Source organism: Dama dama, chromosome 8, assembly GCF_033118175.1.
Source record: "Dama dama isolate Ldn47 chromosome 8, ASM3311817v1, whole genome shotgun sequence".
Classification (NCBI taxonomy): Eukaryota; Metazoa; Chordata; class Mammalia; order Artiodactyla; family Cervidae; genus Dama; species Dama dama.
Window position 1 is genome coordinate 38149708 of NC_083688.1, and position 26774 is coordinate 38176481.

Here is a 26774-nt window from a genome sequence, read left to right on the forward strand (position 1 = left end):
CAGTACGTTGTGGCAAACCCAGGGTGTTCTGAGAGCCTGAGCAATTTGGAACATTCCCCACCTTGGGCCAAAGCACTGAGAAATAAAACAGCAAGGTGAGTGTTGGCCGGGAACGACAAAATAAAGAGGCAGGTCGGTCATGAAGGGCCATGAACGTCCTGTGGAGGAATAACAATGCATTCATGCAACAGGCATCTATTTAGTGCTTTGTGTGTGTGTCAGGTATTTCTCTAGTGAACTTGGGATATATGAGTGAACAAAATAAGTGTCAATTCCTGCCCTTGAGGAGCTTTCACTTTAATGAGGAGGGAGAAACACTAGACATTAAATAATAATTAATTGAGTGGTACAGTAGAGGATGGTAGATGTAAAAGGATGCAGCCATGTGATCACGGTTAATGTAAGCAGTAGTGAGTCATGTTGATAGTACCTACTCTTCTTATGATATGATGAGAATGGCACCTTACCTCTCTGGTTTTTCTCCCCCAAACATATAACCCTAATCTCATCACAAGAAAACGATCAAACAAATCTCAGTTGAAGGACAGCCTGTGAAATACCTGACCAGTACTCCTCAAAACTGTTGAAGTTATCAAAAACAAGTAAAGCCTGAGAAGCTGTCACAGCCATGAGAAGGCTAAAGAGACTTGACAACTAAATGCCATGTGTTATCCTGATTAGGATCCTGGAACAGGAAAAAGATATTAGGGAAAATTGAGGAAATCTGAACAAAATGTGAACTTTAGTTAACAATGATATATTAATATTGGTCCTTGATTGTGATAAATGTACCATATTAATGCAAGATGTTACATGAAGGAAGCTGGGTGTGGGGTATACGGAAACTCATTGTACTGTTTTTGCAATAATTATGTAAATCTCAAACTGTTCTAAAATTTAAAATTTACTAAAAAAAAAAAAACCCCACAGAGTAAAGGAGATCAGAAGTCCAGGGTAGAGACACATGTTGTAATCTAAAATAGGGTGGTCAGGGCAGGACTCATTGAGAAGGTGTCATGAACAGTCACTTAAAAAGATAGTTGACCATGTTGGTATGGGGGGGACGGGTCAGCCAGTGCAAAGATCCTGAGGGGAGAAGATGTCTGCAAGTCGGAGAACCAGCAGGGAGGCCTGTGTGTGTGTGTGTGTGTGTGTGTGTGTGTGTGTGTGTGTGTTGAGGGGGGGGGCAGGGTTCGGAGAGTATGACATTAAAGAGGAAAGGCGATAGAAGCCATCAGGTGAGGACTTTTAGGCTGTTACTGGGAGATAGTGAGGGACAGGGAAGCCTGATGTGCTGCAGTCCATGGGGTCACAAAGAGCTGGACATGACTGAGCAAGTGAACAACGGCAACATTCACATGTTGTGTGCCGGGAACCATGCCATGGCTTGTCCTATTCTCTCAGCTGTTGATATTTTAGGAGAGTTAAAGTTAAATTTAAAGTTAATTTATATTAACTTGCTGATTTTGCAAATGAGAAGGTTGAAATTAGGAAGATGAAGTAATTTACCAGAGTCCCATTGCTGGTAACTGATGCAGCTGCAGTTCCATTCTTTGTACTGAGACCCATAGTTGTCACTCCTGACTTCGGCCTCCTCTCCTCGGGGGGCTGGACTAGATCTTCTAGGCCAGGAATTAGATCTTCTAAACCACAACCCACTAGAAAAGGTGGCCCTCTGCTTGTTTTTGTTTAAGTCATGGTTAAAAAAAACAAACAAACATAAAGTTTACCATTGTAATCATTTTAAGGTCAATAGCACTTATATTCACATTGCTGTGAAACACATCTCCAGAACTTTTCATCTTAGAAATCTAAAACTCTACACCCATTAAACAACAACTGCCTTTTACCTCCTTCCCTAGCCCCTGGTAACCCCCATTCTACCTTTTAATTTCCATGAATATGATACACAGATGACACCACCCTTATGGCAGAAAGCGAAGAACTAAAGAGCCTCTTGATGAAAGTGAAAGAGGAGAGTGAAAAAGTTGGCTTATAGCTCAACATTGAGAAAACTAAGATCATGGCACCTGGTCCCATCACTTCATGGCAGATAGATGGGGAAACAATGGAAACAGTGGCAGACTTTATTTTTGGGGGCTCCAAAATCACTGCAGATGGTGATTGCAGCCATGAAATGAAAAGATGCTTGCTCCTTGGAAGAAAAGCTATGACCAACCTAGACAGCATATTAAAAAGTGGAGACATTACTTTGCCAACAAAGGTCTGTCTAATCAAACTGTGGTTTTCCCAGTAGTCATGTATAGATGTGAGAGTTGGACTATAAAGAAAGCTGAAGAATTGATGCTTTTGAACTGCTGTGTTGGAGAAGACTCTTGAGAGTCCATTGGACTGTAAGGAGATCAAACCAGTCAATCCTAAATGAAATCAATCCTCAATATTCATTGGAAGGACTGATGCTGAAGCTGAAACTCCAACGCTTTGGCTACCTGATGCGAAGAACTGACTCATTAGAAAAGACCCTGATGCTGGGAAAGATTGAAGGTAGGAGGAGAAAGGGACAACAGAGGACCAGATGGTTGGATGGCATCACTGACTCGATGGACATGAATTTGAGCAAGTTCAGGGAGTTGGTGTAGGTCAGGGAAGCCTGGCGTGCTGCAGTCCATGAGGTCGCAAAGAGTTGGACACGACTGAGTGACTGAATGACAGCAGCAAAGACACTGAAGACATTTAGATCAGTGTCTAAACAGTAAGTGCTCCACTAGAATATGGGGCTTCCCTGGTGGCTCAGGCAGTAAAGAATTCACCTGCAGTGTGGGAGACCTGGGTTCGATCCCTGGGTCGGGAAGATCCCCTGGAAAAGGGAATGGTAACCCATTCAGTATTCTCACCTGAGAATTCCCATGGACACAGTAGCCCACTAGGCTACTGGGGTCATAAAGAGTCAGACACAACTGAGTAACACTTTGATTCACTTTGACCACTAGAATAGAAGCTCCACAAGGATAGGATTTATGTCTGTCTTGTTTACCGTTGTATCACCAGTGCCTAGAACACAGTAGTTGCTTCAGTAAATATTTATGGAATGAATAAATCATTCCAGCTCTCAAATTATTTTTAGCTCTTTAACTTATACTGTGCAAATGCAGGCAAAAAGCTGTATCTCTCATGCTAATTCATTTATTACACTAAAGAGTAATTGTTTTGGCAGTTGTTAAAGCAGTACCTCTATTATTTATTGCTATAGATAATCATTATGTGGTGAGAGGGCTGTCAGTCAGAGGGACTATTTCAGGAAAGAGAGTGGGACTTGAGAGGATGGTCACATCCTAGGTCACGTCCAAGTCCCTGCGATGGCCTCCCAAGTGTGGCTTCTTGCCTTCACAGAGGAGAGAATTCAAGAGAGAGCCATAGTAAAGTGAAAGAGGGTTTATTCCGGGAGATACATACTCTATAGACAGAGTGTGAATCATCTCAGAAGTCAAGAGAGGCACCAGGATATGGAGTTGTCAGTTTTTATAGGGATGGGAAGTTTCATAGGCTATTGAGTGGGAGGAGTGTTCCATCTATTTTGGGGGAGGGTGGGAACTTCCAGGGACTGGGCCACTCTCCACTTTCTGACCCTCATGGTTGGCCTTGGAACTGTCATGGCGCTTGTAGTAATGTCATTTAGCGTGCTGGTACAAGTGGGAGCTTCCCAGGTGGTACAGTGGTAGAGAATCTGCCTGCCAATGCAGGAGATGCAGGTTCCATCCCTGGGTCAGGAAGTTCCCCTGGAGGGTGTAATGGCAACCCACTCTAGTATTCATGCCTGGAAAATCCCATGGACAGAGGAGCCTGGAGGGCTGTAGTCCATGGGGGTCACAAAGAGTAGGACACGACTGAGCACACGCGTCTTTGTTGTCATCATTATCCTGTTACAGTGAGCGTATACTGAGGCTCAAGGTCTAGTGGATGTTGACAAGGTCCGCCATCTTGGACCTAATTGGTTCCAATCAGTGGTTCTCAGGCTATGTCATTCTTTTAAAGGCTGTGCCCTGCTCCTTTCCTGTCTGAGTACTGACCACAAAAGAAAAAGAGGAGAAGAAAACAATGTCACGATTCTAAAGTTAGCCATTCAAAAATAATTTTATTTATGTATTATTATTTAATTATTTAAAAGGGCTTCCCTTGTAGCTCAGTTGGTTAAGAACCTGCCTGCAATGCAGGAGACCCCGGTTTGATTCCTGAGCCAGGAAGATCTGCTGGAGAAGGGATAGGCTACCCACTCCAGTATTCTTGGGCTTCCCTGGTGACTCAGCTGGTAAAGAATCCGTCTGCAGTGTGGGAGACCTGGGTGGGAAGATCCGCTGGAGAAGGGATAGGCTACCCACTCCAGTATTCTGGCCTGGAGAATTCAGGGTCTCAAAGAGTTGGACACGACTGTTTCTAATCTGTGTGTCATGTCCTCAGGCTATGTCATTCTTTTAAATGTTGTGCCCTGCTCCTTTCTTGTCTGAGTACTGACAACAAAAGAAAAAGAGGGAAAGAAAACTGTGTCCTGATTCTAAAGATTGCCACTCAAAAATAATTTTATTTATTTATTATTTTTTAATTATTCATTCATTTATTCAACAATTTGTTGAGCCTCAACTGTGTTTAGGGGGCCCATAGGTGAACAAAATTGCTGTCTGAGGGGGTATTGACATCGAAACTAGTAATTACGGATGTCATGTGTATAACTTACAGAAATGCTGATGCTCTTCTGGACCAAGGCCCTTGTATCCTTAAACAAGGACATTTAACCTAGTCTGGGACACCAAAGAATGCTTCCCTAAGGAAGTGATGAGTCCTAATGATTGTTTGCAGTGTGGCAAAATACTCTGAAATTTAGTGTCTTAAAAGAATTTATTTTCTCTCATGGGTCTGGGATAACTAGACTCAGCTGGAAAATTATCTCTTGGGATCGTGATACTGACTGGGGCTAGAATCATTGGAGAGCTCAATTAGGCTACCATACAAGATAGCTTCTTCCCTCATGTGTCTGGAGCCTCTTTGCTCTAACACTTGGCCTCTCCCTACAGCAGAGTAGCCTGGACTTTCTGTCTAATTAGCTTCGAGCTCCAAGAAATAGGAAGAGGAAGCTGCCAGGCCCATTCAGGGCTGTACTTCCAATGGGCTCAGTACCATTTCTGCCACATACTTGTGATCAAAACATCACAAGCCTTGCCTACATTCTCGGGAGAGGAGAAGTAAACAGTCTTTCTGATGGGGAAGTAGCAAGTTCTCATTGCAGAAAAGCACATGGGATAGGAACTGTTGTTGTGGCCCTCTTTAGAAAGTGCAGGTCTGTCACTTGCTGTTAGGTTGGATCCTCAAAGATGATTAGGCATTGATGTGATGGGCAGAAGAGTCCAGGAGGGCATAACTCCTCTGGCAATGGGATCAGCCCGAGTACAGGCCTGGAGATCCAAAAAGTAAACCTTGGAGGAGGAACTAAAAGGCTTGTGTGACTTAAGTGGAGGAATGAGGAGAGGAAGTGCGGCCTGGAAATCCTGGGGTACACAGTGAAAAGTACGATTAATGCATGTTTACATCAGAAAACAAAGAAAATAGCTGTGTAGGTTCCGGACAGAAGCAGTGGAGAGCGCCAAAAATGAAATTCCTAGAATAGGAAGAACAGGTTAGTCCAGAGGACTTGGGTTGGAGTAGGGGTGGGTCAGGGAAATCTTACCCCAAATTACGTAGCTAGAGTGAGGTAGAATTAGGATTCGGAGCTAGATCTGACTCTGGATCTGCTAGCTTGCTTGCTATACTCCACTGTATTGCTCACCCCACTGCCTATGAAAAGTCATTTTATATAATGAACTTCAAAATCCCTTGATAACCAAAAGGTGATTTGCTCTTCCTAATTTCTTCCGAACTATCCTTGCAAATACCATCTAAGTTTTCTAGGCTCAACTCAAAGGGCACATCCTTAATCTCCCCCTCACCCTTGCTGTCAAGTGACCCCCTCCCTCCTTCTCCCACCAAATCTGTTTCCATTCTCTATCAAGGAAGTGTTTTGGACTTATTTTCTTAGGCTCATCGTGATAGACCATGAGTCTCTCTAGGGCCAGAGTGTATTTGATTCATCTTTCCATTGTCAGCATCTTTTTGTCTGTCATGACCTTAATGAATCATGACTGGATGGGTAGATGAGTGGTTTCTAGAATCCCTGGGTGAACAGCACTGAAGTGGTTCTCAAGTTGAGTTGTTACTGCCCTTAATGAAGGTTAAATGAGGCATTGCATTCGAAGTATCTTTGGGACCTTTTAGTCTCTCTGGGCCTCGGTGTCCCTTTCTGTGGACGATTGGGGTTGCAAGGATGATCTCAAAGGCCCCTACCCAGGCTATGAGTTTACAAATTTAAAATGCATTGGGATGAAGTGTTCCACAAACCAGCAGAGCTGGCCAGCAGTGGTTATATGTTCCATAAAAGCATCTATTTCTGCTTTATTGACTATGCCAAAGCCTTTGACTGTGTGGATTACAATAAACTGTGGAAAATTCTGAAACAGATGGGAATACTAGACAACCTGACCTGCCTCTTGAGACACCTGTATGCAGATCAGGAAGCAACAGTTAGCATTGGACATGGAACAACAGACTGGTTCCAAATAGGAAAAGGAGTGTGTCAAGGCTGTATATTGTCACCCTGCTTATTTAACTTATATGCAGAGTACATCATGAAAAACGCTGGGCTGGATGAAGCACAAGCTGGAATCAAGACTGCTGGGAGAAATATCAATAACCTCAGATATGCAGATGACACCACCCTTAGGGCAGAAAGTGAAGAAGAACTAAAGAGCCTCTTGATAAAAGTGAAAGAGGAACGTGAAAAAGTTTGCTTAAAGCTCAGCATTCAGAAAACTAAGATCATGGCATCTGGTCCCATCACTTCACGGCAAATAGATGGGGAAACAGTGGAAACAGTGTCAGACTTTATTTTTTGGGGCTCCAAAATCACTGCAGATGGTGACTGCAGCCATGAAATGAGAAGACACTTACTCCTTGGAAGGAAAGTTATGACCAACCTTGACAGCATATTAAAAAGTGGAGACATTACTTTGCCAACAAAGGTCCGACTAGTCAAGGCTATGGTTTTTCTAGTGATCATGTATGAATGTGAGAGTTGGACTGTGAAGAAAGCTGAGCACTGAAGAATTGATCCTTTTGAACTGTGGTGTTGGAGAAGACTATTGAGAGTCCTTTGGACTGCAAGGAGATCCAACCAGTCCATCCTAAAGGAGATCAGTCCTGGGTGTTCATTGGAAGGACTGATGTTGAAGCTGAAACTCCAATACTTTGGCCACCTGATGGGAAGAGCTGACTCACTGGAAAAGACCCTGATGCTGGGAAAGATCGAAGGCAGTAGGAGAAGGGGATGACAGAGGATGAGATGGTTGGATGGCATCACCAACTCAATGGACATGAGTTTGGGTGGACTCCAGGAGTTGGTGATGGACAGGGAGGCCTGGTGTGCTGTGGTCCATGGGGTCGCAGAGAGTCGGACATTACTGAGCAACTGAACTGAACTGAACCAGCTTGCAAATGCCAAAGCAGGGAACACAATGAATATATTCCTAGACATTTTGATTTTTAAAAAAAAAGTCAATTTGAAGGTATTTATGCTTTCTAGCATATATAAAGACTGAATTTTCAGCACTGGGTAAGGAAAGGAACATTCAAAATAGAATCTTAGGTGAATAGCTTTGTGCTCTGCACCTTAGTGTCTCTTCTGTAAAGTGGGAAACATACTTTATGATGTTCATTTAGAATTTTAGTCAAAAAGAACTAAAATTTTTAAGATTTATTTTATGTTTTTTTCTTAGCCTCTGGTGTACAAGATGAAACTGAAAATTGCAAGTTCCAAAATTACAGAAGTAGTAAAACTCTGCTATAAAATTCAGGAGACTCAGGCTTAGCACAGACACAGCAAACAAAGCCCTGTTTGCAACTTGAAAAATGTTATAACTGCTTTTCAGTCAGTTCCTTGCCAACATAATAAACATCAAAATCTAAAAAGCAGATAGATTCACAGTCATTATCAGTTTACAAGAGGTTAGCCACCAAGTTCCTGTAACCTGCACACCTTGATACATTTAAAATAAAAGGCTATATATACTAGCTTAACACATTAAGCAATATAGATTAGTGCTGTTGATTTAAATACAATGACTTCATGGCCTAAGTGCTAAAAATGATTTTAATGTGCCACATAAATTGTGCAGTTTTAGAGAAAATAGCACATTTATGTACCTTTATAGCAGCTTGCAAAGGTATTGCTAATTGCCTGGTTTTATTTACTTGTAAGTAGTTAAGGAAAACAGAGGTTACCTAGTTGTTTTGTTTGTCTGTTCGTTTTTTGGTGAAGATACAAAGGTGTATGTTGAGCATACAAAATGTGGCTAGTGTGACTGAAGAACTTTATTTGATTTTTAATAAAGTCAAATTTAAACAGCCATGTATGACTAGTGCCCTCCATATTGGACAGCATTACTGTTCCCATTTGGCCTGGCCTTGAGGATCTAGGTATCTCAGAGAGTGAGGTAGTGTTAGGATTCTTTCCACCCAGCCCCAGGGCTGAACCTACACATAGTGAAAGTGAAGTCGCTCAGTCGGTCCGACTCTTTGCGACCCCATGGACTGTAGCCCACCAGGCTTCTCCATCCATGGAATTTTCCAGGCATGAGTACTGGAGTGGGTTGCCATTTCCTTCTCCAGGGGATCTTCCCGACCCAGGGATTGAATCCAGGTCTCCCGCATTGCGGGCAGACGCTTTACCATCTGAGCCACCAGGGAATCTCCCGAACCTACACATAGGCAATCCTCAAAGCCTCAGGGAGTTTGAACACTGAAACCTTTTTGCAAGCTGACTGGAAAAACTGTCTAGAGTCATCTTCAGGCATTACGTCATCCAAACCTGGGAAGCATAGCGGAGTAACATTCAGAGGAAGAAGGGCCATTCTTCCTCTTTGCTTCCCCTTTGCCCCTTTGAGCTGAACAAACCATCAGTGCTTTCAAAGTTTGTGAAAGGACTCATGCAATTATGACTTTAAGACTGATTATGATATAGGTCCAGTCACAGAATTCCTAGTCTCTGTTGCTTACTATTTTAGTTCAGTATCAACAGAGATTTGCCAGGGCAGTCTTTTCACACCCGCTATAAAAGGCCTCTCTGTGTGAGTAAAAGCTCTTGACTTTAATTCCACTCATCAGGAGTCCCACGCTGCTCCATGTAAGTTTTAACACAAAGTAGAGATGTGTACTCTTAACAGTAGAACTTCTGGGTGTTGTCCACATTTGGACATGACTGCCATGGAAGAGATGTCAAGATGAGGATGTAATTGGGCAGATTCGTATGTGTAGAATACAGTGAACCATGTGCCAATGTTGTTCTGTTTATTTTCTTTCAGGAAATCAAAGATGGTCGTGATGTTGCTTTGACAAACACTTCCTGTTGTCCTGACAGTGGTATCCCCGAAGAGTATTCTCAAAGGAATGTTTGTCTCCCAGTACCTTTGTTGATGACTGTTATCATCTAGAAAACGCTTTTCATGTTCAGGAAATCAGCCACCCTTGTGCTTGACCTGCTCCGGGCAGCTGAATGAAAGTTCCTTCCAGTTGCTTCCAGAACTCTCTTGCCCAAAACACTTCTCCTTGTTGGGTGAATGTTCATGAAGCCCTTTCCTGAACCAGTGTAGGAGGCTTTTGCCCCTTGGAGCGTATGACATGGAAGCTTTGGAAGTGGATGATATTAGCCCAGCCTTGGAAGTGACCGAGGATTTCTTTAATACTTTTGACAATAAGCTTGAAAAGGCTGTGCAGCAAGCAGAGGTTTATGGGATCCAAGAAGTCCCTGAACTGGTGGGGCGGGAGGTCCTCGGTAACATAGACAATGGTGCTATCAGAAATGTCACCTCCCTGGGCCAGGGGGGTGTGATCTGGGACCATTGTAAGACCAGACTCTTAGACACCAAAGTTCCAAATGTCTTCCCTGCCAAAGAACAGTTTATGGTCCAGAAGGGGACAACCCCAGATAATCTGTCCTGGATGGAACAAAAGGAAGCATCCACCTTTAATTTTTTCAACATCTGTCAGCGTCGAAGAGACAGGCCTCGTTCTGTGAATGACTTATTGGATGAGACCTCGACTTTTAAGCCTGGACATACTCGATCAAGGTCAGATATTACCCAGGTGGACTGGAGGGTGGTCCTCAAAACCATGCCTCTGCAGCAAGAAGTATCTCTTCAGGGCCCTCACTTCGCCAGGCCTTCTTTTCTGTTGGCCTCTTCAAACAAGGTAGAAGATGCTCAAGGAAATACAGGTATGTCTTCACAGCTGACTGCTATTGAACAGTGGTTGATGTTGCTTTGCCCCTCTTGCATCTACCTCATGAAAGTCTGCCTCTCCACTGTCCATGTCTGTCTTTGCCTACTTAATCCTCTTCTTCCATTTACTTTCACACTTACCTTATCTGAAGTCTCCAGTCTTATTGTCCTAGGAGCTACGGAGTGAAAGGATAACTGTGGTTGATTCTCTTTCCTAATCTTGTTTGTTAGAATCAGAATATTCCCATAATTAATGCAGTCCTTTCCTTTGGCATTGCATGATACCACTTATTCACATCAGTAGATGTTTATCAGACCACACATTCGCCACAGTCTTATACTATGAAGGCTTAAAAGATGTATGAAGACACAGTCCCTGCCCTAAAGAACTTCTCCTTAGGCTGAGGGGGTCAGACATTCCCAAAGACTCAGGAAGACACCCAGTGATGAGAGAAAGGAGATGCTCCACTGAAACACCTGGAAGGGAATTTGGTTTAACTTTATGTTGGGATTTTTTTTTAATGAGTGAGTGACACTGACTGTAGGAAGATAGAGGAAGGAGAGGACGCTTTGGGCTGGACTTGTCAGAAAAGGATAGTGAGACGTCGTGGAACGTGAGCTGGACCTTGAAGGACACTGCGTTGCAGAAAGAGAGTTGCAGTGGGAGGACTCTCGGTCAGGGTTATGGTATGGATGGAGGGACAGACAGAGGAGTGTGGGCTGACCCTCGAGGAGATCAAAGGATCTCATGATGATCGTGTGAGGAACAGCGTGAAAAGGTTGCTTAGGACCTCATGGTGTAGGCCCCAAGCTTCTTTTTCTCTTGTTTTTTATGCATACACACGTGCACTTGGATACATACTCATGTACTCACACGTGAACTTCCTCTTCTGTGAGACATGACAAACCATCTCTCTGTTTCTCTCAGCATTTTTCTTGATGATAACCTCATTTATACAGGCCTTATACATGTATACATTTATACAGTAATCATTTATTACTAATGATTCTTCAACTGCCTTGCATAACCTTTTAATCTGGATGCATGAGTGCATGCTGAGTCTCTTCAGTCGTGTCCTCCTCTTTGTGACCCCATGGACTGTAGCCCTCCAGGCTCCCCGTCCACGGGATTCTCCAGGCAAGAATACTGGAGCAAGTTGCCCTGCCCTCCCCCTGGGGGATCTTCCTGACCCAGGGATGAAACCCACATCTCTTATGTCTCCTGCACTGGCTATGGGTTCTTTACCAGGAGCACCACCTTGGAAGCCCCAGTTTAGATGGCTTCTGCTCAATTAACTGGGGAGACTATTTTTTGCACTTTGTTTCTCTTTTAGCGTTACATGTATTTATTTAAGAATGAGAGTTTTGCCTTAGGCTCAAGTAAAAGTGGCTTCCCAGGTGGCTCAGTGGTAAAGAATCCACCTGCCAATGCAGAAGATGCGGATTCTACCCCTGGGTCAGGAAGATCCCCTGGAGGAGGAAATGGCAACCCACTTCAGTATTCTTGCCTGGAAAATTCCATGGACTGAAGAGCCTCGAGGGCTGTGGTCTATGGGGTCGCAAAAGAGTTGGATGTGACTAAGCGACTGCACACACACCCAGGCTGTGTAAACAGTTGTGTTCATTGACTGGTAAGCAAGCTCAGTTCTTGTTTAGTTTCTTGGAGTTCACGTAGATTTTTTTAAAAATCACTAAACCCCTGTCACCATTCTAAATCCCTGGCATAACCCAAATTAGGATGTTGTATCTACAGTTTTATTTTTCCTATCTTGTCTAGATTGTAAATGCAAAAACTGGCCTTCCTCAAGTTCTCTAAAGGAACCTAAAGAGAGAACCTTCGTTAGCTGCTCCCTTGAGGATATGATGGACCATGATATTTACTTTTTAATTCTCAATTTTAAAAAATTTGAGTATTATATGGAAATACAAGAACTGAATGGTATTTTGAAAAGCAAACTGTAACAAATGGCCTTTGCGGGTATTGATGTTATATCGCCTGGCCAGCTTTTGGGTATCCATGGAATACACAGTCTATCAGGAATTAATAAAGTTGGGAAGTGACCTGCCAGGTTTCTGACATCTTTTCTGTCTGGCCTGCTGTGGAGGACCAGAGATATAAATCTTGTTTGTGTTGCTCACTCGGTTGCAGGCAGGGGGAAGCAGGGCCCACTGGCCGCCCATTCTTGGGCTGGTGGGGAGGCTGTGTGGAGAGGAGTTAGATTCGTGGCCCGTCACCCACTCTCCCAGCTGTAATTATCACTACATTTGGGGGTGGGTGGGGGTGTGTCAGCACCCAGGTACATCCTTGTCAAAATCAGCCAAGATCTTTGAGTGAACGTCACTTTAAAATCTTTGAAAGTAACCACCCAAACTGCAGCCAGGCTCATTGTTCCTCTTGAAGGAGTATGCCCAAAGCCGAGGAAGGTACTCTGGTGTCTTGGCCAGAGCTGGAACTGAGGACCCAGGAGGTTTGGGGTGAGGCTAAGCCTCATTCTTAAGCCTCAGACTTTCACATCCCACTGCCTGGGGCATCTCTGCTGGAGTGTCCCACAGGCACTTGAAGTTCAGTGTCCAGAAAAGAGCCCATCATCCTCACATCCTCCGCTTCAGCTAACAGGGTAACGAGAGGCTGAGGGCTCCGCAGAAGGAACAAACTTGAGTGAGGTGGGTTTCCATTGAGGAGGGCAGCTTGGCTTTGTGTTCAGCCCTTGTTTTTGTGTGTCTCCCTTACTTATGGGCTGTATTACTTTGTAGTCTTCTCCAATTGATTTTTTACTCTTTTCTGGATCCTTCTCTGAGCTCATCTGAGTAGCTTAGAGACTTTCCAGGAGTGGGTTTCTCCTCAGCTGCCCCTTCCTCCTTTTTTGCCCACCGCCACCCCTTCTCTTGCCTTCATAACAATACACCTGAGGGTCTTCTTTATTAGGTAGGGCCTCTTGTCTTCCGCCTCATTTGGCAGTGACTAGCTGGGCTTTTGAGCCTTACTGAAGATAAACATTGCTCTGGGTATAAAGCAACTCAGATTTTGGCATATTGAGGGCAGTGGGTAGCTGAGGTATAATAAGAGCTATTTGGCTAATGGGCAAGCCTGTCTGAAGAAGGCCTTCTGGTCTGACAAGATAGCGAGCATATTAAAAAAATGACACCATGTCTAGACTGTTAAGAGTTTCAATCCTTGTTTCAATGTTTACTTGATGTGTAACATAGGGCAAGTTTCTTAACCTCTCTGAGCCTTTATTTTTTTGGCCATAAAGCATGGGATAATAGTATTTACCTCAGTATCTCATGAGCATTAAAGGGGCTAAAAGATCTAAAGTGCTTCTCAGAACTATGTTTGGCACATGGTAAACACTTAAGTCTTCCCTGCTGGCTCAGACAGTAAAGAATCTGCCTCCAATGCAGAGGACCTGGGTTTGATCCCTGGGTCTGAAAGATCCCCTGGAGAAGGTAATGGCAACCCACTACAGTATTCTTGCCTGGGAACACACATGGACAGAGGAGCCTAGTGGGCTAGAGTCCATGGGGTCGCAAAGAGTCGGACACGAGAGGCGACTAACACTTTCACTTTCAAACACTAAATAAATGTCTTAAACATTTAGTAATATTATTACTATTCTAATTGAATTTGAAACTCATCCGTGAGAATCAAAGTGATCCTACCAGTCACTCCTGGTTTTTCCTGGCATAGTCAATTTCATAAAATGGCCTCACAATAAATATTTCTTCAATTGGCCTTCCTGCATTGTACTTTCTCATAGCTATTCACTGGTTCCTTAATGAGATATAGACGATTCCTTGTCTCATACTGACTTTTCATCAACAGTTTACTGTCTTCCACACCAGAGTTTTTGGTCATCGAGGAAGGGATTGTCTCCCGTGCATTGTTTTATCCTCAGTACCTAATATAGGGCTCTAAACATAATACATGCTCAAAACAATTTTTTACATGTGAGATGAACATAATTCTGATAGAAATAAAGCTGATAAATTAAGAACATCAACTTCTTTAGCTGGTTTATGCCTTTCGAGAAAAAGGACCACTCCACCGTCTTTTCCGAGGGCCTCGCCCGATCATCTCATAGCATCTCATACCTTGCATGTCTTTTCTGTGAAGTTCTTTAGCAGCAGTGAAAAATGAAGATTTGCTTTCATCTCAAAGGCTGCCGGGTACTCTCCTTGTGATAAGAGAGAATCAAACAGATATGGCTTAGAAAATAGCCCCTTGTGTTGGAAGAACGATGTCCTGGCCTTGGAGGAGTCTCCGGATACCATCTCAGACTCTAGGGTCACACGGGCACGGTTACGGCTGCCCTTTGTAGAGGAATCTTCTGACTGCTGTTCAGTGAGCACAGAGCCTGGGGAGATGGCTGTGGTCTGCCCTTTATTCTTTCTGCAGTTGGCAGTCCTGGGAGGTAATTTTTTGCATCACTCTTCAACTTTTGCCTGTTCCCGCATAATGTTTCTTTATAGAAGACTATTGCTTTGGGTTTGAAGACCACTTCTCTACTAGGTTTTTGGTATATATGAGAGCAATATACATCAAACAGATCAATAGCCTCCTTGTCACTGTCAAAGCCAACATTCAAGCACCTGGTGTGTTATCCTCAGGGTAAGTGAGAGAGCCCAGGTGGAGAGAGAAGGGAAAAAATAATAATAATACTTACTTTGTTCACTGACTGTTTTAAGTGCTTTGCAGATAGTAGCTTATTTAATTCATTTTTACTGACCCCATTTTAAGGATGAGGAAACTGAGGCACAGGGAGCTTTAGTAACTAGTAGGCACAGTCCCCCTACTAGTAATAAGTGGATCCTCAAGTTGAACCTGGCACTCCTTCTTCAGAGTTCCTGCTCTTAACCATGAAGCTAGACCTGAACCCCTACTTTGGAAGCCAGTAGTTCTGTCTCCAGAACTCTGCAGTCTGGAAGCTGTGTTGGCAATCAGTCCCTGTTGGGGTAAAGGGTAGGAAGTGGTATGGAAGAAACAGACCTGGATAATGTTCATCAACTAAAATTAATCCCTTGGGGAATCACTGGTTAGGAAAAATTGAGACGCACCAAAGCAGTCTAGCTAAGCAAGGTTTGTTTCCTGCTTTAGCACATTTACTACACGGACAGTTGCGGAGCTGGTCACAGTCCTTTAGGGGACCAGTGAGTCTGCAGAAGGAAGACTGCAGCTTTGCTCTTCACAGTCTTGAATGTTAGCCCTGCAGAAAAGCATGAGGGAACCGAACCCCTGGTTTGTGACCATGGAAAGAAGGCTCAGAGTTCTGCCCCATCTCCTTCTGCCTTTCTCAGTCTGACTCAGAAGCCGGTGAATGCATTCTCGAGATTCCATTGCCTCACGCAGAGGCAAACCTTAGGTAGACTGTGCTAAGTGCTGAGTGAACAAAGGGTCCTGCCAGTGGGCCCTACAAGGTGGGTGGAGTATAGCTTGAATCCAACCTAGTTAAGACTGTCTGCATTACCTGAGGATGGAATTATCCTGTCCAAAGGGTGAGGTCATAAACTGATGGGAAGGAATAGATCTAGGGAGACAGCAACAGTTCTTTTTCATCCCCCAGCTTTACCGAAGTATAATTGACAAAATTATAAGATATTTTAGGTGTCCGTTATGATTCGATACACGTATACACTACAGAAGCATGTATCCATCCGTTAAGTGACACATCCGTCACCTCACATCACAGGCAGTTATTTCTAAAGAACCTCAAGGTAGGTGAAAGTGAAAGTGTTAGTCGTTCAGTCGAGTCCAACTCTTTGGGACCCCACAGACTGTACCTGCCAGGCCTCTCTGTCCATGGAATTTCCCAGGCAAGAATACTGGAATGGGTTGCCATTCCCTTCTCCAGGGATCTTCCCAACCCAGGGATCGAACCCAGGTCTCCTGCATTGCAGGCACATTCTTTACCACTGAGCTACCTCAGAGTAGCTGGTGGAGACCAAAGCTTCCCCAGGGCCAACTCCTTTCCTCCTGCCATCCCAGGGTCTGCTTTGCCCAGGGCAGCTGTAGCAAGGTGTGACTGCGAGCCAGTCCTGAGTGGAGGCCCTGCTCCCAACACCAGAATGGCTCCTTTTTAGTCCTAGCATTATAGTAATCTTCATTCTATACAGACATGCTCCCAACTAGTAACTGCTTTAACCTGTTACCCCTTTGCACCACTATCATCCTACTCTTGTTTACTGAATAAATGATACAGCCGTAGGCAGCAGGGAATTTTCCATGGGATAAAGAAGATGAGGATGTAATACTGTAGAATTACAATCCAAATATAAACATATATTAAGGTAAGAACATGAAAAGTCATAGGAAAATGTGGACACTAGAATGTTATCAATGTGAAAATTAGGTGTACACACACACACACACTTATTGCTCTGAATATATACATGTAGTAGAGGAAGGGGAGGCTTTATGGAAAGAACACTCACCTAGGGCTTGCAAGCGTTTTATCCCACCTCTGCTCCTAAGTCGCCACATAAGCTTGGAAAAATCACTTGTCTGTTGCCTTTGGTTTGTAACTAGTAAAGCAGGTTAAGTTGTCTTTATAATCTTTTCCAACTCTAAAATGATTCTAAGATGTAGCTGAACTGACCTCGACTCATGGTTGTGTGGGAGCTAATTACTGTAGTCAGATCAGTGATGGAAAGTTGTGCTGGAAATATAGGCATGGTTGTAATTATTTTACGCAGAAGGATTTCTGTGTGCCTTGTGAGTCTACTTCTGGATGAACTGCTGTTGCAATTTTTAAAATAAAAAAGTTTAAAAGAAATCCTTGGCCTTAGTGGTGGAGCTCTGAACCCCGAATCTGACTGGTGCTTCCCTCCTAGCTGTGTTCATGTTTTCATCTGCGGGGCAAGCGTAGTGGTCAGCCGGGCTTTTGTGTCCGTCAGTCTCACTCTCTGGGACCTAGTACCAGTCCTCTGCCTGTGTTCCTTGTACTGAGATCTCATGTTGGGCTAGAATAGCCATGGCAGTATGATTTCTTTATCCTGAGTTCTGTGTTACTCCGTTTCAATTCCCTTTCCCCCCATCTTTCACTAGAGGAAAAAAAAAAGGCCAAATTTGGGACTTAAATTGACTGCTTTTTCAATTGTGACTTTTCTCAAAAGCCTTGGAGCCAACAGAAGTGGGAATATTCCTGTGGGCTTAGAACAAGTGAAGTCACCAGGACATGGCTTCTGCTGAATCTGTGATTCACCCTTCAGTACCATTAGTCAGTGCAAAGAAGTTGCAAAAATAGGTCACAGAAAGTTGATTTTATATGGTTGTACAGTTTCCATTGGTTATATTTTTCGGAAACAACATGCCTCATCGCCAACCGGCATCCTAATTCCTAACAAATCTATATGGGAACTCTGAAAATGAAGTGTCTTTGACTTTTTTTTGCGGTGGTTCTGTTAATGTATTTTATCTTTCTTGGCTAAGGAGGACTATAGTTACTAATTTTACAAACGTCTAGAGTTACCTTCTTAAAACACAGATCTTTTCTTGCTACTCTGTTCTTAAAAATGAATCATGGTTCCCAATTCTTTAGAAAAATCAAGTATAAATTTTCTAAAGCATCCAGATAATCTTTCTAAGTTTATCACCTGCACCTTTCTTCCCCACCTAGTGATAAAGATCCCTGGTGTTATTTGCTCAGTCATGTCCGACTCTTTGTGACCCCGACTATAGCCTGCCAGGCTGCTCTGTCCATGGGATTTTCCAGGCAAGAATACTGGAGTGGGTTGCCATTTCCTTCTCCAGGGGATCGTCCCAACCCAGAGATCGAACCTGGTTCTCCTGCATTGCAGGCAGATTCTTTACTGTCTGAGCCACCATGGAAGCCCCTTCCTCCCCCATCTAGGTGCTAATTTTGAATGTGCCATGTGTGTTCAACCAACTTAGCCTTTGCTCATGATGTCTCTTCACCCAGAAGACCTTCCCAGCCTTCTTTACTTTTCACAATCCTCCATTATTTTTCAAGGATCAGTTCAAATGCCACATCCTCTCTGAGACCTTTCCATCTTTTCTATTTTTTTAAAATTGAAGTATAGATAACTTACAATATTGCATTGTAATATTACATTATTGTAATTACATATTGCAATAAATACATTATTGTATTACAATATTGCAATATTACTTACAATATTGCATTGTAACTTCTGGTGTACAATGTAGTGATACACTGTTTTTATACACTGTACTCTATATAAAGTTATTATAAAATATTGCCATATTTCCTGTACTGTGCATTACGTTCTTATAACTTATTTATATCTGCTAGTTCATACCTTCCTTCACCTATCTTTCTCCTTTCCTGACCTCTTTCCCCTCTAATAACAACTGGTTTGTTCTCTGTATCTATGTATTTTTAATTACAATTATGTTTTTTCTTTTACTTCATGTTTCCACAGCACATTTTATTCTGCTATGCATTATAGGTATTTGCTTGACCATTCACCTCTCACACTAGGTTGGCAGTTCTTTGATGCAATGAATTGTAGACGATTTTCTATAATATCAGGTATGAGCCTATGCAGGCTGTTTGGCTGAATTCTATGTTTTGGTACTTGGAAAATCAGGATGCACAGTTTTTTTTGTTTCCAGAATGAAAATGACCTGACCTCTGTTTCAGTTTTTCTTACCCAAAGCTTGAGTCAAGTTGAGTAAAGTTAGTTATTATTAATACTGTCAGCAAGAGCTATCATTTAGTGAGTTAACTTTATGCCCAGACCTGTGCTAAGAAGTGTTCATCTGTTATCTTACTTAATATTAATAATAATTTAATATGTTAGATAATATTGTCCTGATTTTACAAAGGAGAACATGGAGGCTTAGAAAAGGTAATCTCACCAAGGCCATCAGGCTGTAAGTGGAGAAGCTCCAGGCCCACTCTGGAGGCCACACGTAACCACGATATAAAACTGCCTCTCAAGTCTGAGGAAGCTTCGGACTCATTCCCTCTACCGCAAATAAAACACAGTGTGATCTAGATTGAAAATCTGGAGGTTGGCATTCCACCCTCAACTCGCACACTTTGTGGTATACCCTCGGCCAAGTCATTTTGTTTCCTGGAACCTCATTCCAAATCTGTTAAATCAGTTAAAATGCTTTTAGAAGCAAGTAATAGAATACTCAACTCAATAAAAGTGGCATAAATAGTGAGGCCATTTATCATTTTATTTTTTCATCTAACAGATAGCTATTGGACATAGAGCATATCAGGCACTGTAGGCAGTAAATACTTAAGGACACCTCCCTCTGGTGGCTCCAGAGTCATCAAAGATCCAGGTACTTTTCATCTTTTTTCTCTGCTGTCCTCAGTATATTGGTGATGTCTCTTCTTTACCTCATTGATGCAAGATGGCTGCATTAACACCAAAGATATGTATCAGCAGCCAAAGTCAGGAAGGGAGAAAGCAGGGGGCCTTGTCTGGGTCTTTTCTCAGAGGACCCCAAGAGCACCCCATCAGCAGTCAGAACTGGGTTCCATACTGGTCCCTAAAGCAACCTCTGGCAAAGGAAAATGGGGTTACCAATTGCTTTAAACAAACCATGATACTTTCTGTGGGGGCGGGGAGAAGCCATCTCCACACCTAAACACAATTAGGGTTCTCTTGGTAAAGATGAGGGAGATAGCTGACAGAGTAGACAGGTGCCTGACAGGCTCTGCCTCAGATAGGGCTGGGCTGAAGAGACTTCTAGCCCCTTCCGCCGCTGAGTTTCTGTGATTCAGTGTTACCCAAAGATGGAGCACTTATCTTAAACTCTGGTGGCCTCAGTAAGGGAGATTCTTTTATACTTAATTCCTATAGATTAATGAAACAGAATGAGAAGCTCACCGTGGCAGACAGTGAGCATCATTTGAAAGCTGATGTTTGGAAATGTTTTCTGGGTAAAAAAAAGTTCCATAAACACTAGAGATTATCCTTGTTACAGAAGACAGAAAACCTCTGAATTTAAGAGGTCGAGTCTGTGATCTTCTGGTCAGGTTCACATCCAAAAAGTAAAATTGACCAGGTCTGTGTTGACTGGTACACTATCACTGTTGCTCACGGCACAAAGAACTTAGATGGAGAAGATCCCTAGCGGTGTATCTAGCTCCTACATAGTCAGCTATGTTATAGGTCTGTTTCTTCTAGAGCCTACACAGATAGCATGTCCTTTCCCCTAAGTTTATGAAGGGAAAACAAATGGGATGTTCTCTTTCACCAACAAAGAAAGACCTCCGAAGTAGCTCATGGAAGAGATACCACTTGAGCTTAGTTCATTTCTCCCAGAATAAGTTTGTTAATGACCATCCGTGAGCACTGCAGTGGCCAGCACTATGTACCGTATATAAAATGTCCAGGACCCAGCCCGTCTTTGATTCCTATAGATCATTCTCTTCATGTTCTTTGCTGTGGGCATTTGTGGCAGTGTCATAATTGACGCGCATCCTGTTAAATTTATTTCCCTCCTGTGACTCTAATGAGAACAAAGACCCAAATACTAGTTAACTTCTCCCTAGTTTCTGGCTTAAACACGGTCAGATACTAGAATATGAAACAAATAGACTTGGAAAGCAAAGAGACTTGATTGATCTAGCATGTCAGAGAAGTCTTCATTGAGGAAAGGATGTTCCAGCTGAGCGTTGAGGGTTGAGCACATAGCGGAGCGGAGGTGGAGATGAACACAGCCTGCGTCGGGGGTGGTCAGAGGCTAAGCCAGAACAGGACTCATAATGGACTACGAGTTTATGGAGGACCTTCAAAGCCAGACAGAGAGAATTAGCATGGTATATTAGGCAAGAAGCACTTGAAAATTTCTTGAGAGTCAAGATTGAAAGGATATGGACTTCCCTGGTGATCCAGTGGTTGAGACTCTGAGCTTCCTCTGCAGGGGACATGGGTTTGATCCTTGGTGGGGGAACTAAGGTCCTGCATGCCACTCTTGTCCTCTCTCCCTGTCTTTGCACACTGCACTCCCGGGGAGAAATAACTTCCAGGCAGCTTTAGGAGAGGAAGCAGGCATGTGTCACTCAGCCTCTGCAGGAAACACTGATTCTGGCCCGCTCCTCTCAATGTAGTTTGCCACCCATCAGCCCTATGTGGGCTGCCCCCTGGGAGGGAAGGTCTATGTTGAGTGATCTAGTGATTCACTGGATCCAGTGATCCAGTGTTGCTGGTGACTCACAGGTAAGTCTGTGTAATTCTGGGGTTTTGTTCCTGGCTACACCCCTAACCTGTAACCTCCAGCTGGCTCATGTTCAGATTGCTATGAGTCTGACTACCCTCTATCAATCTCAGTTGGTTTGCAACTTGGTTGAAGAAGAGAGATGCTATTTGCTGGGTCCCCTCAGGCCCTAAGAGTATGGAAGGATTGGTCGATGGGGTGGAAATGAGAAAACTCTGCCAGTCATCATGATGTGAAGTGATGAGACTCAAATTAGGATGACCGTGGCAAAAGAGAAAGTGGGACTTTTCTCTTTTGTGAGAAGTGAAAGTGAAAAGAGAAAGTGACTTTCCCCAGCACTGGCTCCATAAAAGAAAGTGACTTTCCTCTTTTGTGAAAAGAGAAGGAATGGCTGTCCTTGGGCTGTGAACTCTTGACAGGATCTGTCTGACTCACTTGGTGTTCCCACAGATCCCAGCAGAGGCCTTTGTGCGTGCATCCAACAAGTGCTTGTGGAGCCAGTGCCGCTAATGTGGGGGTGAGAGGGACATCCAGGTCCCTGTCTTCAAGGAGCAGCAGTTCTTTGAAAGAAATAAAAGAAGGTTGTAAGATAAGAGACTGAGAGGGGCCCTTTAGCTGAGGTGCTGAGGGGCGGTGGCCTCACTGAGGATGGCATCTTTGAGCTGAAAAGCTGAGGAGATGAAGACGTCAGTGGAGCTGGGGGGAGATGTGCCGGGGAGAGGACACAGCAGCTCCAGAGTCCTCGAGGCCAGAAAGCACTCAGCTTGTTCAGAAAACACAAGAGGCTTTTGGCTGGAGTCAGAGGAGAAATGTGAGATGGTGTGAGGGGAGGTCAGAGCGGTAGTCAGAGGCCAGACTGTGCCGGACAGAAAGCAGAGACACTGGAAGCATCTAGAATCTGGAGGAAGGAGACAGATTGGGGCGTCGGAGAGGCAGGTGCAAGTGAGTACTTTGGAATAGACACAGTACACTTTGGGATATTAGGAGGCAAGAGGAGAAGAGATCGTAGAGGGGTAATTTTCAGATGTAATAGAGGAAGAGTCTGAAGAAGAGGGAGATTCCACCTTCAGAGTGCAGGTGGAAGGTCTAGCTTTTCCTGGTCTTCCTTTGAGACCAGAAGTTGAACTAGGAAACAGATCAATTGAATTCTTAAGATGTGTCAGGCATCATTCTGAGAGTTACTGATCTCTTCTTCATCATAATACAATGAGGTAGGTACTATCATGCATGCGTGCTAAGTCGCTTCAGTCATGTCCGGCTCTTTGCAACCCTATGGATTGTAGCCCACCAGGCATTATAGCCCATCCCAGCCCACCTTGGGATTCTCCAGGAAAGGGTATTGGGAGTGGGTTGCCATGCCCTCTTCCAGGGGATGCTCCTGACTCAGGGATCGCACCCACATCTCTTAACATCTCTTATGTCTCCTGCAGGGGGATTCTTTAGCAGGCAGATTCTTCACCACTAGCACCACCTGGGAAGCCCAGGTGCTATTATAGCCCCATTTTAAAGATGATAAAACTGAAACTTGGGTTAAGGCATTTGTCCAGGGTTACCCAGACAGTTAGGACAGAATTATAGTATAAACTTCGGCCAGCTGGCTTAAGCACCTGTGGTCTTAACCAATGTGCTCTCTTACACTTGTAGAGTACATTGGTTAGTGTAATGTTGAAGTGAAGCCAAGTAAAATATATATAAAGGCCCTACCTCTGGTGCACATAGAAAGAGATGGTAGAATTTGGAGTTTGAAGGACTAAAAAAGGTGTGGAAAAATTGTTCTGAGATTATGTTTGAGATCCACGAAATGAATAAAAGAATGAATTGCCAGGATTAAAGCCATAAAAGAAGTTAAACAACATGAATTTATGTTTGACCAGCGCTCTGGTCTGAATATTTGCATCCCTCCAAATTCATATGTTAAACTTATGGCCCCAGAAGTTATAGAATTAGGAGGGGGCTTTGCAGGATACTTATTAGGATGTGAGGGTGGGGCCCTGTTTTCACATTTATTCGTCTTGTTATACGAACGTAAATGTTCCCTTTAATTTGCCTAGATAATTTTGGTTGGGAATATTGTCAGCACATAGGCTTTTGAGTTCTTTGAAAACATTAAAACATTGCTCTTTGTCTTTCATTCTGAACTATTGCCTGATCTTTGGGAGTCCTATTCCTAGGACTTCATTCCTTGTCTTGACTCAGGCCATTCAGACTTTCTTGGTAAACTAAATGTTTACCTAAGTGTTTCATTAACTGTAATCTGGGACATGCATTTAAAAAAAAAATGGTGGTTTTTTAAAAACAAAATTGCATAAGGTGACCAAAATGGAAGCACATTTTGTTTAATTACATATGGTAATATCTGTGAATAAGTCTTGCTATTGTTTATATTATTATTACATATATATATATATATAATGTCTAAAAGCTTAGTCTCAGACACTCTACAGTCTGGGCAGAAGGATTGTGAGTGCTGGGATGTGGAGGCAGAAACCTTTTTTTTACATTTCTTATTACACTCTACAGTCTGGGCAGAAGGATTGTGAGTTCTGGGATGTGGAGGCAGAAACCTTTTTTTTACATTTCTTATTGATTTTCTTGGAATATTTTATTATATAATTTAATACATATTTGATGAGTGTGAAATAGTATCTGAAATATGAGTCACCAAGGTGGATAGCCATAGAGCCTTGTGGCTTCAGGGGAGGACAGCTGTGTTCAACTGGAGGGGATGAGGAAAGGCCTCGGGAAGAGGTGAGATTTTATGCTAGCTCTTACATAAGAGGAAAACATGGACAAGAAGAGATTCGAGGAAATCTCAGCTGGGGGGAACAGTGAGAGAGAATCCACGGTTGGGAGGGACCAGTAGTAAAAGTCACAGCAAGTCCCCTGGCTGGAGTGTGGGTGGTAGAGGAGAGTGGCTGGAGTGGGTGGAAGGCCCCTGGAGAAATTCATAGCAGAGGGATCAGGCTAACGTCCTTTGACCCTCCTAATCGATCTCCACATCCCTACAAGCAGGATAGCCACCTGTGGCATATTCTCACAAAAAAGAAGAGCTTGAGATCTATATAGCAGTTGACAGTAAGCCTAGGAAACAGGAACATTTGAACAATACCCTGAGGATACATTCAGCCAAATCCAGGCCATGCAAAATTCTACAGGACAAAGGAACTAATTTCTTCAATAAATTGTTGCTGTTCAGTTGCTAAGTCGTGTCTGACTCTTGTGACCCCAGGGACTGTAGCCTGCCAGGCTCTTCTGTCCATGGGATTTCCCAGGCAAGAACACTGGAGTGGGTTGCCATTTCCTTCTCCATCTGAGCCACTAGAGAAGTCCAAAGTATATGCCATGACAAAGGAGAAAGAGGGAATTGTTGCAGATTTAAAGAGACTTAAAAGACCTATCACAACTGTATGGATCTCAAATAGGCTGTGGAAAATTCTTAAAGAGATGAGAATACCAGACCACCTTACCTGCCTCCTGAGAAACCTGTATGCAGGTCAAGAAGCAAGAGTTAGAACCAGACATGGAACAATGGACTGGTTCAAAACTGGAAACGAGTATGTCAAGGCTGTATATTGTCACCCTGCTTATTTAACTTATATGCAGAGTACATCATGCGAAATGCCAGCCTGGATGAAGCACAAGCTGGAATCAAGATTACTGGAAGAAATATCAATAACCTCAGATATGCAGATGACACCACCTTTATGGCAGAAAGTGAAGAAGAACTAAAGAGCCTCTTGATGAAAGTGAAAGAGGAGAGTGAAAAAGCTGGTTTAAAGCTTAGCATTCAAAAAACGAAGATCATGGCATCTGGTCCCATCACTTCATGGCAAATAAATGGGGAAACAGTGGAAACAGTGATAGACTTTTATTTTCTTGGGCTCCAAAATCACTGCAGATGGTGCTGCAGCCGTGAAATTAAAAGACGCTTGCTCCTTGGAAGAAAATCTATGACCAACCTAGACAGCATATTAAAAAGCAGAGACATTACTTTGCCACAAAGTTATGTATAATCAAAGCTATGATTTTTCCAGTAGTCATGTATGGATGTGAGAGTTGGACCATAAAGAAAGCTTTGCTCCAAAGAATTGATGCTTTTGAACTATGGTGTTGGAGAAGACTCTTGAGAGTCTCTTGGACCACAAGGAGATCATACCAATCAGTCTTAAAGGAAATCAACCCTGAATATTCATTGGGGGCACTGAGACTGAGACTGAAGCTCCCATACTTTGGCCACCTGATGCAAAGAATTCTCATTAGAAAAGACCCTGATGTTGGGATGGGCTTCCTTGATAGCTCAGTTGGTGAAGAATCTACCTGCAATGCAGGAGACCCTTAATGTTTGGGGCATGAAAATGGTATGATATATATTGTAAAGCTCTTATCTTTTAGATTGGAGGTATAGCCTGAAGTATTGACATTAGAAATGATGAAATGTTTGCAATTTGCTTTCAAATATTCCAGCAAACACACACACGAAGCATGAGTTGGAGAAGAAACAATAGCAGAAACTCGGTGATTTTTAAAATTTTATTTATTTATTTAAATTGGAGGCTAATTACTTTACAGTATTGTGGTGGTTTCTGCCATACATCGAAATGAATCAGCCACGGGTGTACAGGTGTTGCCATCCAGAGCCCCCCTCCCATCCCTCTGAGTTGTCCCAGTGCACCAGCTTTGAGTGCCCTGTTTCATGCATCGAACTTGGACTCTATTTCACAGCTGGTAATATACATGTTTCAATGCTAGCTTCATAAATCATCCCACCCTCACCTTCTCCCACAGAGTCCAAAAGTTTGTTCTTCGTATCTGTGTCTTTTGCTGTCTCGCATATAGGGTAGTTGTTACCATCTTTCTAAATTCCATATATATGCATTAATATACTGTACTGGTGTTTTTCTTTCTGACTTACTTCACTCTGTGTAATAGGCTCCAGTTTCATCTACCTCATTAAAACTGATTCAAATGCATTCTTTTTAATAGCTGAGTAACATTCCATTTTGTACATGTACCACAACTTTCTTATTCATTCGTCTGCCGATGGACATCTAGGTTGCTTCCATGCCCTAGCTATTGTTAACAGTGCTGCAGTGAACATTGGGAAACATGTGTCTCGTTCAGTTCTGGTTTCCTCGATGTGTATGCCCAGCAGTGGGATTTCTGGGTTGTATGGCAGATCTATTCCCAGTTTTTTAAGGAATCTCCACACTGTTCTCAATAGTGGCTGTACTAGTTTGCATTCCCACCAATAGTGTAGAAGCTTGGTAATTTTTTCAGACTGAGGGTTGGGTCCATAG

At 43.2% G+C, this 26774-nt stretch overlaps 1 protein-coding gene across 3 annotated transcripts in view; it reads left to right on the forward strand.

Moving 5' to 3' along the window:
- PLEKHM3 (pleckstrin homology domain containing M3) overlaps nt 1-26774 on the forward strand; it is a 197988-nt gene that overhangs the window by 17043 nt on the left and 154171 nt on the right. For all 3 annotated transcript variants that reach the window (XM_061148886.1, XM_061148887.1, XM_061148888.1), the window contains exon 2: nt 9402-10312. In XM_061148886.1, coding sequence (XP_061004869.1) covers nt 9718-10312 — 595 coding nt within the window. In that variant the 5' untranslated portion in view covers nt 9402-9717. The remainder of the gene's footprint in view (nt 1-9401; nt 10313-26774) is intronic.